The sequence below is a fragment of the Nicotiana sylvestris genome, chromosome 6 (genome assembly GCF_000393655.2).
Source record: "Nicotiana sylvestris chromosome 6, ASM39365v2, whole genome shotgun sequence".
NCBI lineage: Eukaryota > Viridiplantae > Streptophyta > Magnoliopsida > Solanales > Solanaceae > Nicotiana > Nicotiana sylvestris.
Window position 1 is genome coordinate 55,104,036 of NC_091062.1, and position 15,687 is coordinate 55,119,722.

A 15,687-nucleotide genomic window follows, 5' to 3' on the forward strand; every position below is an offset into this window, starting at 1 on the left:
TGAGACTATAAATGAGTTTTATATCCCTGAATGGAGCCCGGGCACAGCTGAATATGCCGCCTAATGGGAAAACCGGGAGAATGAGCGGTGTTAGATAGCATCTATGATAGCAAAGGGGACCCCTGCCTGGATCAACCCTGTGCACAAAATATACAAGGAGGATCTCACACGAGAGGGTTTGTTTTGGCTTAGCTTCGTCACCTCTCGACTGATACCGTCAAGAAATAAGACTGATATAGGCATTGAGAAAGCTCTTCTCATTGCATGCATTATGGCGGGAATCAAGATTGATGTGGGTGCTCTTATCTTCTGGGAGTCAGGGATTTGGGAAAAGAAGGTAGCCACTTCACTTCCATTCCCCTGTTTGATCACAGCCCTCTGTAAGGCTATGAAAGTCCCCACTATGCCATACACCGACAAGACAGGGAAGGTGCTGAAGGATATTGATATCACGCGCATTAGTGATGTTGTTGCTCCCTAAGAGGTTCAAACTCAGGGTCCAGTTGACGTAGAAGCTTCAGATTCCCAGGCTCCTGTGTCCCCTCGTGTTCCAATTGCATGCACTTCTACTTCACAGCCTGCCTCTCAGTCCACCACTGCTCAGACCTCTGCTGCACTGCCAGCTATTTCGAGGCTTGGTCTCATAGCTCAGCATGCCAATGCTAAGGTAGGCCAGCCTCTGAAGAACTTGCCCACCCTCATCAAACAGGCTTTGACTCCTATTCAGTCCTCAGTGACAGTAATCCAACAATAGCAAACATTTTACGGGGATAGTCTGCAACAGTTTGAGTTCAGGGTTGAGAAGATAGAACGATGTGAGATTAGTGACATGCCTAGGCTCCGGGAGGAATTTTCCACTATGAAGACCGACCTCCACAAGATGCAGACTTTGGAGTTCGATCTATCATCCTTCCTGCCCAAGGATGGTGAGTAGAGAGCAGACACAGCAGCACCAGGCTTTGACCTGGACTTCTCCACTCTGATGACAGATATTGCACCTCCGACTGCCAGGGCTTCCCAGCCTCTACCTCCTCCTGCACATATTGAGATTCCTTCCAAGGAGGAATCCGAACATTCTATAGAGTCCGAGTGTTTGGGGGCAGATGAGGGAGAGGATGAGGAGGATTCATGGTCCACGGAGGATGATGGCCCTCAGGAGAAGGGCAAGTAGATTGTTGTCTCTACATATGAGGACGAGGAACAAGCAGCAATTCAGATAGCAATACAACATTCGCTAGTAGATATGGACGCCCCTGCAGATCTATCGGCCACTCAGCCATCAGCGGGCGATAAGTGGATTTTAATAGAATAGCTTAGGAATAAGTGGATTTTATTTGGTATATATTGATTATTCGTAATTGCAACTCTTTTATATTTGGAAAATTCGTAAAGAGGAAATACTACCCAACTATTGGAAAATATTGGGTAGTCATTTAGAAATTATTTGCATATCAAAAGAACCTTCCATTAGAAATATATCACATTAACACCGATAGCATTACACTTCATCAAAAGGGACACAACCTTGGTTTCTTTAATCAAATTATTTACACTCTCAGTATCACAATTAGTTATTCACTAAACCAAACTCAATTCATACTCTTGTTACCATTAACCGAATAGATTACGACTTTAGTCAAGTAACATACTGTTTGAGTAACCTTTTCACACCTATTCCCTGTGGGATTCGACCCCAACCTTGTTGGTTATTATATTTGACACCGACCTCCTTACACTATTTAATTAAAGTGTAATTTGAGCGTATCAAATTTTGGCTGTGTGCTTTACTTTATGTCTTAGTCTATCCCATCACACTTTGCTTGTTTTGCTTGGTGTTGATAGGAAAACATGGCCGAATATGAAGAAGAAATGGAGGCGGAAATGGAAGAAAATCCTTTTGCGGACAGAAAGGAGTATATTGAGGATACAAATGCTATTGTACCTCCGGCTGTTGGCGCTGCAACTTTCAAGATGGAACATGGTTTAATCCTTATGCTCAAAGAGGGGGGTTAGGAATTTCACGGATGATGATCCGACACAACATCTTAGGAACTTCTTGGGTGTGTGTGCGATGCATAAGAAGAACAACGTCTCGGATGATGCTCTAAGGTTTCACTAGCTGGGGACGCAAGGAAATGGCTTCAGAATATGCCACCAAACTCAATTCATTCTTGGCCTGAACTTGTCCGGGAATTCTTAGCAAAATGGTTCCCGCAAAGTAAGAAGTCTGAGCTCCGAGATAAAATTTTCTTTTTCAAGCAAGTACCGGGAGAAGGGAGAACATCTACATGAGGCATGGGATCGGTTCAAGTTATATTTGGTGAGGTCTCCCAACCATAGTTTTCTAGATTCTATCTTGTTGGAAAAATTCTACATGGGCTTGGATCCTATGAACCAATCTATAGCCAAGAATGAAACTGACGGATCTTTCATGGACAAATCATTCGCAAGGGTCACACAAATGCTTGACAAAATGGCAAAGCATAATCAGGCATGGCACTCAGAGGACACTACGGGTGGAATTGCATATGGGTCTCCTTCCTTGACCACCATGATCAAGGAAAACCAAGAGAGGGATCAAGTGATTGCAGGGCTTGCCACAAATGTCAATGTGCTGACAACGATGTTCATAGAAAGCCAAACGAAGAAAGTAAATGTGGTGGAAGATGTGCAACCCTTATCAAATGAAGACTTTGAGGAGGCAAACTATGACAACAACTCTCAAGGTGGATATCAAAGCAAACAATACCAAGGTCAAGGATAACAAAATCAATGGAGGCCTCACTCACAAGGGCAAGGAAACCAACAGTGGAGAAATGACCAAGGCAGCTCAAATCAAGGTAATTGGAACAACAACAATAACAACTTCCCAAATTAGAGTTCAAACCCTTATGTTCCTCCAAAGGGTCAATATTCAAATCAAGGTTCCTCGAGTGAGTCTAAATTGGAAGGCATGCTTGAACGAGTGTTGCAAAATCAAGAGAAGTCCGACACTTCTATGAGGAATATTATCGAGCTTGTTGGTTCTCATATCGCATCCAATCAAAAAATGGAGATGCAAATGAGAGACCTCTCTAGGGAACAAAATCCGAAGCAAAAAGGGACACTTCCAAGTGACACAATTGCGAACCCCAAGGGTAGTGGAAATGGTCCAACTTCTCATGTCATGGCGATTACTACTCGGAGTGGGAAGGTAATACAAGGAGGGAGTGAATAAGTGGTTGAAGTTGAAGAGTCAGAACATGAAGTTGAGGTTGAAGAGCCAAGGGTTGTTGAAGTTGAAAAGGTTCCGGAAGAGTTGAAACTGCAACAAGAAAATTGGGACGAGGTAAAGGAAAAGGTAAAAGAGACACCAAAAACTCTACTACCTATTCCAAGGCCTCCTCCTCTATTCCCTCAAAAACTTGCTAGGAAGTTTGTTGATAGCAAACTCGAAAGTTCTATGACATTCTCAAGCAATTATCGGTGAATATTCCATTTGTGGAAGCATTTTAAGAAATCTCGGGTTTTGCTAAATATTTGAAAGATTTGATTACCAAGAAGAGAACCACCAAAAATGAAGTGGTGAATGTGACTCAACGGGTTAGTTCCATCATTGCAACATCTACCGTTCAAAAGAAAGAAGGCCTGGGAGCTTTTACCATTCCTTGTACTATTGGGGCACATGACTTTGCAAGAGCCCTTTGTGATAATGGGACTAGCATCAACTTGATGCCTCTTGCCATTTACAAGCAAGAAGGGTCAGGTATGCCAAGGCCCACAAGTATGAGATTGCAAATGGCCGATCGTTCCATAAAGAGACCGGTGGGAATAGTTGATGATGTGCTTGTTAAAGTGGGAAAGTTTCATTTACCCGCCGATTTCGTAATACTTGATTGTGCAGTTGACAAAGAGATCCCTATCATTTTGGGGAGACCATTCCTAGCCACAGAAAGAGCATTAATGGATTCGGAACGGAATGAGATCAAATTTTGTGTGAATAATGAAGAGGTCACATTCCAAGAAAGCAAGGGTATGAAACTACCACATGAATATGAGAGCATCTTGGTGATTGATGTTGTTGATTAAGTGGAAGATGCGGTTGAATTGAAGATGGAAGAACAATGCCTTAGTGAGGCGTTGGCAGCTATTTTGGTGAACTTTGATGGTGAAGATATGGAAGGATATATGGAATCGGTAAATGCATTAGAGGGGCTTGGGTCCTACACTTATGCTCCAGCAAAGCTCTCTCTCGACTTGGAGAATAGAGCCACTCCTCCCGCAAAACCTTCTATTATTGAGCCACTGCAACTAGAGCTCAAACTACTTCCACCATACTTGAGGTATAAATTTCTTGGCTCAAATGATATTTTACCGGTAATTGTTTCTTCTTTGTTGAATGATGTGCAGGTAGAACAATTGTTTGAAGTATTGAAGGAGCATAGGCAAGCTATTGTATGGACAATTGCGGATATCCGAGGGATTCCCCTAAGAATTTGTAAACACAAGATCCAATTGGAGAGTGAGACGAAACCAAGTGTGGAACATCAACGACGGTTGAACCCGTCCATGCAAGAGGTGGTAAAGAAAGAAATCATCAAGTGGTTGGATGTCGGGGTAGTCTACCCTATTGCCGATAGTTCTTGGGTGAGACCGGTGCAATGTGTGCCGAAAAAGGGACGCATGACCATAATTGAAAATGAGAAAAATGAACTCATCCCAACAAGAACGTTGACCGGTTGGAGGGTGTGTATGGATTATCGGAAGCTCAATAGTGCCACATGTAAAGACCATTTCCCTATGCCTTTTATTGATTAAATGCTTGATCGTCTAGCGGGAAGGTCATTCTATTGTTTCCTTGATGGATATTCCAGCTACAACTAAATCAACACAGCATTGGAGGATCAAGAGAAGACGACATTCACTTGCCCTTATGAACTTTTGCCTTTACCCGGATGCATGTGCAATGCTCCGGCTACTTTTCAAAGATGCATGATGTCCATTTTCTCCGACATGGTGGAGGATTTTCTAGAGGTTTTCATGGATGAGTTTTCGGTGGTAGGTGACTCTTTTGATCATTGTCTCCTTAATCTTAGACAAGTGCTTATGAGGTGTGAGGAGACCAACCTTGTGCTTAACTGGGAGAAATGTCATTTCATGGTGGATGAAGGCATTGTATTGGGGCATAAACTTTCAAAACATGGCATAGAGGTTGACCGGGCGAAGATCGAGATCATTTCCAAGCTTCCTCCACCTATTTCTGTTAAAGGTGTCCGAAGTTTCTTAGGGCATGCGGGGTTCTATAGGCGTTTCATCAAAGATTTTTCCAAGATTGCAAATCCTATGTGGAAACTCCTTGAGAAAGATGCCAAATTTGTGTTTGACGAGAAATGCCTCAAAGCCTTTGAGGAATTGAAGCAAAGGCTCACCACGACACCTATTATTGTCACACCTGATTGGTCTTTTCCTTTCGAGTTCATGTGTGACACCAGTGGTGTAGCTATTGGAACAATGCTTGGCCAATGTCACAACAAGGTTCTCCACCCGGTCTGTTATGTGAGCAAGACACTCAATGGGGCGCAAATGAATTACACGGTGACTGAGCAAGAAATTCTTGACATTGCTTATGCCTTTGAGAAGTTTCGGGCTTATTTGTTGGGATCCAAGGTGATAGTATACACAGATCATGCTGCTTTTCGCTATATCATGGAAAAGAAAGATGCAAAGCCTCGGTTGATTCGTTGGGTCTTGTTGTTGCAAGAATTTGACTTCGAGGTCAAGGATCGCAAGGGAACTCAAAATCAAGTAGCGGATCATTTATCAAGGCTTGAAGAGGCGGGAAGGCCAAAGGGAGATCTTGGAATCAATGATGCATTCCCGGATGAACACATATTGGCACTATCTAGCACTTTTGCTCCTTGGAATGCCGATATTGCTAACTACTTGGTGAGTGACCTTATTTCGGAGGGATTGAAATCCTATCAAAAGAAGAAGTTCTTGAGAGACTGTCGGCAATACTATTCGGAAGAACTATTCTTGTTTCCTGTTTGTGCTGACAACATCATTAGAAGGTGTGTTCCAGAAAAAGAGATTATGTCAATTCTAAAGGCATGCCACGACTCATCGGTTGGGGATCATCATGGGGGAAATCGAATGGCGGCTAAGGTGCTTGAATGTGGTTAGTATTGGCTGTCAATCTATCATGATGCCAATCAAATGGTCAAGGCTTGTGACCAATGTCAAAGGTAAGGATAAATCTCCAAGAGGCATGAAATGCCAATACACTTTGTGATGGAGATAGAAATCTTCGACGTGTGGGGAATTGATTTTATGGGTCCCTTTGTAAGATCTTGTGGGATGAAATACATCTTGGTGGTTGTGGACTATGTGTCCAAATGGGTTGAAGTAATTGCCTTACCAAACAACGAGTCAAGAAGTGTGACCGCATTCTTAAAGAAAAACATATTCACTCGGTTTGGCACTCTTAGGGCAATTCTTAGTGATGGTGGGTCTCATTTCTGTAACAAGGCTTTCACGGGGCTAGTAGAGAAATATGGCGTCAAATATAAGGTGGCCACACCTTATCATCCCCAATCAAGTGGTCAAGTTGAAGTTTCTAACCGAGAGATAAAGAGCATTCTGGCAAAGATCGTCAATGCAAATAGGACTGATTGGTCAACGAAGTAAGATGACGCATTGTGGGCATACTACACGGCATACAAAACTCCTATTGTCACTTCTCCTTATCGGTTAGTCTTCGGAAAAGCTTGTCATATACCCGTAGAACTGGAACACAAAGCCATGTAGGCTCTGAAGAGGTTGAACTTGGACTGGGTTGAAGCTGCAAATTTGAGGTTAACACAACTCAATGAAATGGAGGAATTCCGTTTCCATGCATATGAAAGTGCAGCTGTGTATAAAGAAAGGATGAAGTTCGTCTATGACAAAAAGATCTTGAAGAGGGAGTTCAAGTCGGGTGAATTGGTTTTGCTCTTTAACTCAAGGCTCAAATTGTTTCCGGGCAAGCTCAAATCAAAATGGTCTGGTCCATTAAAGGTGGTAAATGTCTCTCCTTTTGGAGCTATGGAACTAGATTCGGAGGATGGACGCCAAACCTTCAAAGTGAATGGCCAGCGAGTCAAGCATTACTTGGGCATAGATGGAGAAAAACATTTGGTGGAGTAGCTGGCTCTCAAAGATGATCTGTGCCCAACCAATGAGTGAATCCAAAGGAACGCCCACTTTGTCATGCTGCGACGTTAAATCAAGCGCTTCATGGGAGGCAACCCATGTGTGGTAACACCCTTTTTGGCCTTTAAATTTCTAATGTTTGTTAAATAAATTTAATTGAGTAATTTAAAGTGTGTGTTAGAGTACAGGGGATTCAAAAGATCATAACACGGGGGTAAGATTGCATGAAAAGGGGAAGAAAAATCACCTTGGGTAGTTTTTTACACATATGCGGTCGCATTTTCACTATGCGGACCGCATTTTGGTCGCAAACCAACACAGTGTGTTTGGCTAAAATTGGTGATACAAATGCGGTAAGTTGGTGCACTTTGCAGACCGCATTTCGATTACACAATCGCAAAGTGCACCGCATTTTTGGCCCTCCAGCAACTCTCTTGATTCCACCGCATAACACTTATGCGGTCGCATAGTGTGTTATGTAGTGACTTACCCACCGCAAATTGTTCCGGTATACCCCTCGCATTTCTTCATTCAAAACAAACAAAAAGAATTTTTTTATGTATCAGAAACAAAACAAAACGAAAAAAATAATAGAAAAGGAATGGAGAAGGCAAAATGGCTAGTGCGAGAACTAATCTTCCAAGTGTGCTCATAAATCCGTCACTGGTTTGTTTTCTTTGTCCCAATTCCATCATTGCCAGCTTTAGTTTGTATATTTTTTCTTGTTTTTGTTTTCCTGCTGTTGTTTCATGTCTCTTTTTCTTTCTTTCTTCTTGCTTATGTTTTATAGTTAGATGTCTGTTCATAATGTGATGTTGGTTAAGTAATGTGTTTTGGGGTGCTAGGTAGTAAAAATTAGGACCGCCATTGTTGAGGGTTGAGTTCAATCGTTGGGAACGATGAAGTTTGCGGCTCGCATAATCAAAATGTGGTCTGTATTTTTGCCGCATAAGTGAACCCTAGCTGGCTGAGGAAGATGACCAAATGTGGTGACTTTGTGATCGCACAATTGATATGCGGACTGCAAAGTCACCACATACTGACCCAGAACACCCAGTTTAATACCATGCTGCCTGCGGCCATTTTGCGATCACATTTCCAACTTTGCGGTGGATTTTGCTATCACATTTAGTGATTTATTTTTTATCAATCAGGTATGTGATGGTTATGAGATCGCACAACCCATCACATACTTAGATCATTTGACTACCTTGATAGTTTGCGACACATTTGCGGCCCACTTAGTGGGTATGCGATCGCATAACTTGTCGCACTCTTAACTTTTTCTTGAGTTTTTCTGTTTTCTTTTTATTAATGCCTACCATGTTGCTCACGTCTCATTTCTATGCAGATATGGGTCCCAGGAAACATCCAGCCTCTGCCCAAAAAAGGGCCTCCTCCAGTCGTCAAACTCAACAAGCAAAACGATCGCAACCGGACCCTACTGCTACATTTCCCTGCCAGTCTGATGAGGAGGAGACTTGGCCCGAAGTTGACCTCCAAGCTGAGGCACAAAGGAAACGAGGAGATGACTTCCAGCTCAGGTTTAGGGTCGAAGGGTCCAGGGAGCTCTATAGAGAAAAGCTGAACAAATGAAAAACCGTGGCCGAAAAACAACTGAGTATGAATGGGCTACAAGAGCAGTACCCCCACATCTGGGAGAACATCAAGGCAAGAAAATGGGAGCACTTCACGGAGCTGCCTGATGAATATAATGAAACCATTGTCCATGAATTTTATGCCACCCATGGAGCCTCTAGGACTTCTTATCACAAGCGCAACAGGGTTTTCTGTGATACTATGTTAGTTCGGAGGAAGAGTGTGTTCTGCAGCAATGAGACTATAAATGAGTTTTACATCCCTGACTGGAGCCCGGGGCACAGCTGAATATGCCGCCAAATGGGCAATCCGGGAGAATGAGCGGAGTTGGATAGCATCTATGATAGCAAAGGGGACCCCTGCTTGGATCAACCCTATGCACAAAATATACAAGAAGGATCTCACACGAGAGGGTCAGTTTTGGCTTAGCTTTGTCACCTCTCGACTGGTACCGTCAAGAAATGAGACTGATATAGGCATTGAGAAAGCTCTTCTCATTGCATACATTATGGAAGGAATAAGGATTGATGTGGGTGCTCTTATCTTCTAGGAGTTAGGGATTTGGGAAAAGCAGGTAGCCACTTCACTTCCATTCCCCTGTTTGATCATACCCCTTTGTAAGGCTGTGAAAGTCCCCACTATGCCACACACCGACAAGACATGGAAGGCGCTGAAGGATATTGATATCACGCACATTAGTGATGTTGTTGCTCCCTAAGAGGTTTAGACTCAAGGTACAGTTGACATAGAACCTTTAGATTTCTAGGCTCATATGTCCCCTCAGGTTCCAATTGCATGCACTTCTACTTCACAGCTTGCCTCTCAGTCCACCACTGCTCAGACCTCTGCTGCACTGCCAGCCATTTCGAGGCTTGGTCTCATAGCTCAGCCTGCCATTGCTAAGGTAGGCTAGCCTCTGAAGAACTTGCTCACCCTCATCAAACAGGCTTTGACTCCTATTCAGTCCTCAGTGACAGCAATCTAACAACAACAAACATTTTATGGGGATCGTCTGCAACAACTTGAGTTGAGGGTTGAGAAAATAGAGTGAGGTGAGGTTAGAGACTTTCCTAGGCTCCGGGAGAAAGTTGCCACTGTGAAGACCGACCTCCACAAGATGAAGACTTTGGAGTTCGATCTATCATCCTTCCTGCCCAAGGAAGGTGAGTAGAGAGCAGACACAACAGCACCAGGCTTTGACCTGGACTTCTCCACTCTGATGATAGATATTGCACCTCCGACTGCCGGGGCTTCCCAGCCTCCACCTCCTCCTGCACATATTGAGATTCCTTCCGAGGAGGATTCCGGACATTCTATAGAGTTCGAGGGTGTGGGGCAAACGAGGGAGAGGATGAGGAGGATTCATGGTCCACGGAGGATGATGGCCCTCAGGAGAAGGGCAAGCAGATTGCTGCCTCTATAGTTTAGGATGAGGAACAAGCAGCAATTCAGATAGCAATACAATATTCACTAGTAGATATGGCCTCCCCTACAGATCTATCGGCCACTCAGCCATCAGCGGGCGAGGCTAGCAGTTCACAGGCCCCAGCTCCAGTATTGGGTCAGCCAGATATCCCTCCTCCATCAGCGGAGGTCACTCCTCAGGCCGAGATCTCATCGGTCCTAGCTTCAGTATCAGAGGGTAACCCCACCATCACTCAGACGGCTTCCAACTCCCATAGCGCTTAGTGCACCTCAGGGAGCCCCTAAACTCTATTTTATGTTCTTATGCATTGGGAACAATGCATGCGTTTTAGTTGGGGTGGTAGCCTTCTATATATTTTTGTGGCAACTGTTGTACATGTTCATGTTTTTGTGCTATATAAGCAAACTCATGTGTTTTTTTATTGTGTTTCGTGATTCTGTATATATTGGTGTATCGTGGTTTTAGATATATATATATATATATATATATATATATATATATATATAAAAACAAAAAACAAACAAACAAGTAGATAGTTATCCATTTTTAGTAATTAGCAATGAATTCCCCTTGGTTTTTCTTTGCCAGGTTCTTTTCAAAGGGTGTTATAGTAGAACCAGGACTGTAGAATAAAGCATGTCGACCGGTTTGGTATACTTGTTTAGTTTCAAGCATGTGTGTCTGTATATAGCATATACCCTTCCATTAATATATAAAAAAAAGAGATATCAGTTGTGTGAACTTGAGGATCGCTCTATGACTCTATGTTTACCTAGAGTTATACATGTATATATGATGAAAGCTTTTAGTGGCCAAGTTTTGACTCGAGGGATTCAAACTGTGTAAGCCAAACAGTTCGTGTGCCATGTGTGTGAGTTCTTTGTGTAAATAATTCTTATGTTTACATCTGCCATCTAGAACTTGCCCGGTTGATTTTTCGATGCTTATAATAATTACATTTGGTTAGAGAAATGACCTTAGGCAGACTTTGTGATTTTTGGAAAACCAGTTAGCCTTTCAAGCCACCCATTGTACAGATAGTATCACTAGTCACCCCATTTGAGCCTTTAACCTGTTCTTTGGCTACCTCATTACAAACCTTTCCCTTTTTGTGAAATAATTCCCTCTTTTGAACCCGTCCCTCCTTGAGCATTGAGAATGAGGCTAAAATCCTAAGTTGGGGGTGTGGTGTCAAGCCGGAAATTGGCAAGGTTGTGCAATGAGCGTAGGAAAGTGTACCTCAAAATGTGAAACTACTCAAGCTCCAAAAGCAAAATATAAAAAAAAAGGGTAAGAGTTGTGATTATTTATACATAAGGAGCCTTGAAGAGAATAAAAGAGGTAGTTGAGGTGGCTAAATAGTGGAAAAGTTGAAGCTAATGAAGGCTATGTGGTTTGAAAAGAAGCAAAAAGCAACAAGAAAGAAAAATGTGATTAGTGTTCAAGGAGGGTGTAGTCACTTGTACCCAAATACTTATCCGACCCTTCCCTAAACCTACATTACAAGCTTAAAAAGTCCTTATGGGATCTCCAACCGAGCGTTCTTAGAATAAAGCTATGAATTAAAGTAAGGGCAAGTTTATGGTATGGTATGTTGTAACACTTGAAACTCTTTTTTGAGGGTGAGTGTATTTGTGAATTCGTCCATTTTTGTTGTCATTGTAAATATTGAGATGTTGGGACTTTCTTTCTAGTGAGTGCACATGAATTGTGAGGTTGGACAAAAGGTGAGTTTTTGAGTCAAATGCAAGTGCACTCAGCTGAGGGAAACATTTTGTCACATTGTTCGAGGCTCAAAGTTTCACAAGTTGATTAGTCTCCTTGTAAATATTGATGGTTTAGGAAGGGTAAAACAATCGAAAATGCATGCTTGTAGTACTAACAACAAACACTGTCCACGATCGTTATTGTTTCATATCTTTTAGATGGAGTGTAGAATAGGATAGTGTTGTCTTAGTTGCTTGAGGACAAGCAAGAGTTTAAGTTGGGGGTGTTGATGTGCTAGAGAATTTCGGCACGTTTGATACAAATTGCTTCGATTTTAGATTGTTTTAGATGCAACTATCTTTTATACTTATGTAATTTTAATGTTTTTGCAGTGTATGAGGTTTAAGGACTTAAGAGCATGGAAATAAAATCAAAAAGCCACAAAAAGACAAGGAAAGAGCAGAAAGGCATCGCAAATGTGGATATGTGATCGCAAATCCAACATGCGAGACGTAGAATACGCAAGGGAATCACAAACCACAATAGATATTTGGGCAAAGTCCAGTGCAAGAAATGCGGTCCAATCTGCGATCGCATAACCTGTTTGTGAGCCGCATAATTGACCGCAAACTCGACATGAAGATTGCTGAAGGTAGAGAATGCGACGCGAAATGCGATCGCATATCTGCAATTCGGACCGCAAAACATCAATGCGATCAAGGCATGGAAACTAGGGTCTGAAGATGGGATAGTTATGTCAAAAATGTGGACCGCATGTCTGTTATGCGACAGATATGCGGTCGCATATTTAACCGAAAAGGGTAATTATTTCCAAATTTTGTCTCAAGTTTTGATCCACTATAAATATATTTATTGGGATTTTGTGGGGGCATCTTGTCTGATTTTGGAGCTACAATACAAGGCTTTAATATTCCTCTCTTTTGGAAGCTTTTGGGTCAAGAATCTTTCACTTTGTAAGCTTTATGGCATTAAATATTCTCTTCCTTTTGTATTTTAGTATGTGTAGCTAACTTTAAATACTAAGGTTGTGGACCCTAAATGGGTGTTATGTTAATGGGTATTTAACATTGAATATATGTATAATGGTTGGTTGATATTTATTTACTTCTCATTCTTCATTTATTGTTGGTGGTTGCAAACATTGACAAGTGCCATTAAATTCTTATTTTGCTTGGAAAAGTGGGTTGGAATTTGGTAGAAGAAAATATCAAAGACTCAAGGCTTTAAACCTTGTTTAATAGAATCGCTTAGGAATAAGTGGATTTTATTTGGTATATATTGATTATTCGTAATTGCAACTCTTTTATATTTGGAAAATTCGTAAAGATGAAATACTACCCAACTATTGGAAAATATTGGGTAGTCATTTAGAAATCATTTGCATATCAAAAGAACCTTCCATTAGAAATATATCACATTAACACCGATAGCATTACACTTCATCAAAAGGGACACAACCTTGGTTTCTTTAATCAAATTATGTACACTCTCAGTATCACAATTAGTTATTCACTAAACCAAACTCTATTCATACACTTGTTACCATTAACCTAATAGAATTACGACTTTAGTCAAGTAACACACTATTTGAGTAACCTTTTCACACCTATTCCCTATAGGATTCGACCCCAACCTTGTTGGGTTATTATATTTGACACCGACCACCTTACACTATTTAATTAAAGTGTAATTTGAGCGTATCAATTATGAGGTTCCGATCATATTGGGAAGACCTTTCCTTGCAAGTGGTAAGGCCTTAGTTGATGTAGAAGCAGGGGAACTCACCTTCTGGGTGGGTGATAAGAAAGTGGTCTTTCATGTGTGCAAGTCAATGAAGCAGCCCAACAGTTCTGAAGTGTGCTATTTTGTGGATCTTGTCATGGCAGTGATAGTTGATAATACTAGTGCAATAATCAATGTGTAGGACCCTCTAGAGGCGGTATTGTTAAATCTTGATGTAAATGAGGATGAAGGCCGAGTGGAGTATGTCGATGCTTTACATTGAATGGGCTCTTACTCTTATGAGCCTAGAAAACTCTCTTTGGATCTTGAGGACAGGAAGACTCCCCCAACAAAGCCCTCAATCGAGGAACCTCCGGTGTTGGAGTTGAAGTCGTTGCCTCCACACCTCAAGTATGAATTCTTAAGCCCTAGTTCAACTTTGCCAGTTATTCTTTCCTCTTGTCTTACTAATATGCAGGTAGATGCCACATTGGCGGTGCTCCAAAAACGGAAGAAGGCAATTGGATAGACCTTAGTTGATATTCGGGGGATAAGCCCCACCTTTTGTATGCACAAGATTATTCTTGAAAATGATGCAAAGACCTCCTTGGAACATCAAAGGAGGTTGAACGAGGCAATGTAAGAAGTTGTCAAAAAGGAGGTGATCAAGTGGTTGGATGTCGGTGTTGTGTACCCCATATTTGATAGCTCTTGGACTTCGCCGGTGCAATATGTGCCGAAGAAGGGTGGTATGACCGTGGTTACCAATGTAAAAAATGAGTTGATTCCTACCAGGACTGTCACCGGGTGGAGGGTGTGCATGGATTACCACAAATTGAATAAAGTGACCCGCAAGGATCACTTTCCATTACCTTTTCTTGATCAGATATTAGACAGACTTGCTGGGTGTGCCTTCTACTGTTTCTTGGATGGGTATTCTGGGTACAACAAAATTTTGATTGCACCAAAAGATCAGGAGAAGACCACCTTTACTTGTACGTATGGTACCTTTGTCTTTTCTAGGATGTCATTTGGGTTGTGTAATGCACCGACTACATTCTAGAGGTGTATGATGGCCATATTTACCTACATGGTGGAGGACATTTTGGAGGTGTTTATGGATGACTTCAGTGTTGTTGGTGACTAGTTTGATGAATGTTTGAAAAATCTTGATAGAGTGTTGGCCCGTTGTGAAGAAACCAACCTTGTGCTTAATTGGGAGAAATGCCACTTCATGGTTGAGGAGGGCATAGTCCTTAGCCATAAAATTTCAAAGCATGGTATAGAGGTGGACAAAGCAAAAATTGAAGTGATTTCAAGGCTCCTTCCCCCTACTTCTGTCAAGGGAGTTAGAAGTTTTCTTGGGCATGCGGGGTTCTACTGGAGATTCATCAAGGACTTTCGAAGGTAATTATCCCTTGTGTAAGTTAGTGGAAAAAGATGTCATGTTCGTGTTCAATGAGGGGTGTATGCAAGCTTTCAAACTTCTCAAGCACAAGTTGACCACCTCTCCTATTATTACCACACCCAATTGGAGCTTACCTTTTGAGCTCATGTGTGGCACGAGTGATGTTGCGGTTAGGGCTGTCTTGGGTCAAAGAGTGAATAAAATGTTTCATCTGCTATATTATGCGAGCAAGACAATGAATGATGCTCAAGTGAACTACACGGTGACTGAAAAAAAGCTTTTGGATATTGTGTTCGCAATGGAGAAATTTTGGCAGTATCTTATGGGTGCCAAGGTCATAGCTCATACCGATCATTCCGCACTCCGGTACTTGATGACGAAGAAGGATTCCAAAGCTAGGCTGATGTGATGGGTCTTGTTATTTCAAGAGTTTGATTTGGAGATTGTGGACTGGAAGGGTAGTGAAAACTAAGTAACGGACCACTTGTCCCGCTTGGAGGAGGAGGGGAGGCCTCATGATGGCCTAGAGATCAATGATTCATTTCCCGATGAGCAATTCCTTTCTGTGTCGGTGAATGGTATGCCATGGTTTGCCGACGTTGCTAATTTCCTTGTGACTGGTATAATCCCATTT

General features: G+C 42.0%; 2 protein-coding genes across 2 annotated transcripts; both read left to right on the forward strand.

The window, feature by feature from the left end:
- The first annotated feature begins 3,049 nt into the window (after positions 1 to 3,049).
- On the forward strand, positions 3,050 to 4,068 carry LOC138870639 (uncharacterized). Its single transcript, XM_070148464.1, has 2 exons — positions 3,050 to 3,193; positions 3,544 to 4,068. The coding sequence occupies exons 1-2, from the start codon at positions 3,050 to 3,052 to the stop codon at positions 4,066 to 4,068; spliced, it is 669 nt and encodes a 222-aa protein (XP_070004565.1).
- A 2,202-nt stretch (positions 4,069 to 6,270) lies between these two features.
- LOC138870640 (uncharacterized) lies at positions 6,271 to 6,666 on the forward strand. Its single transcript, XM_070148465.1, has one exon. It carries the CDS (start codon positions 6,271 to 6,273, stop codon positions 6,664 to 6,666), a length of 396 nt encoding a protein of 131 aa, XP_070004566.1.
- Positions 6,667 to 15,687: the final 9,021 nt, after the last annotated feature.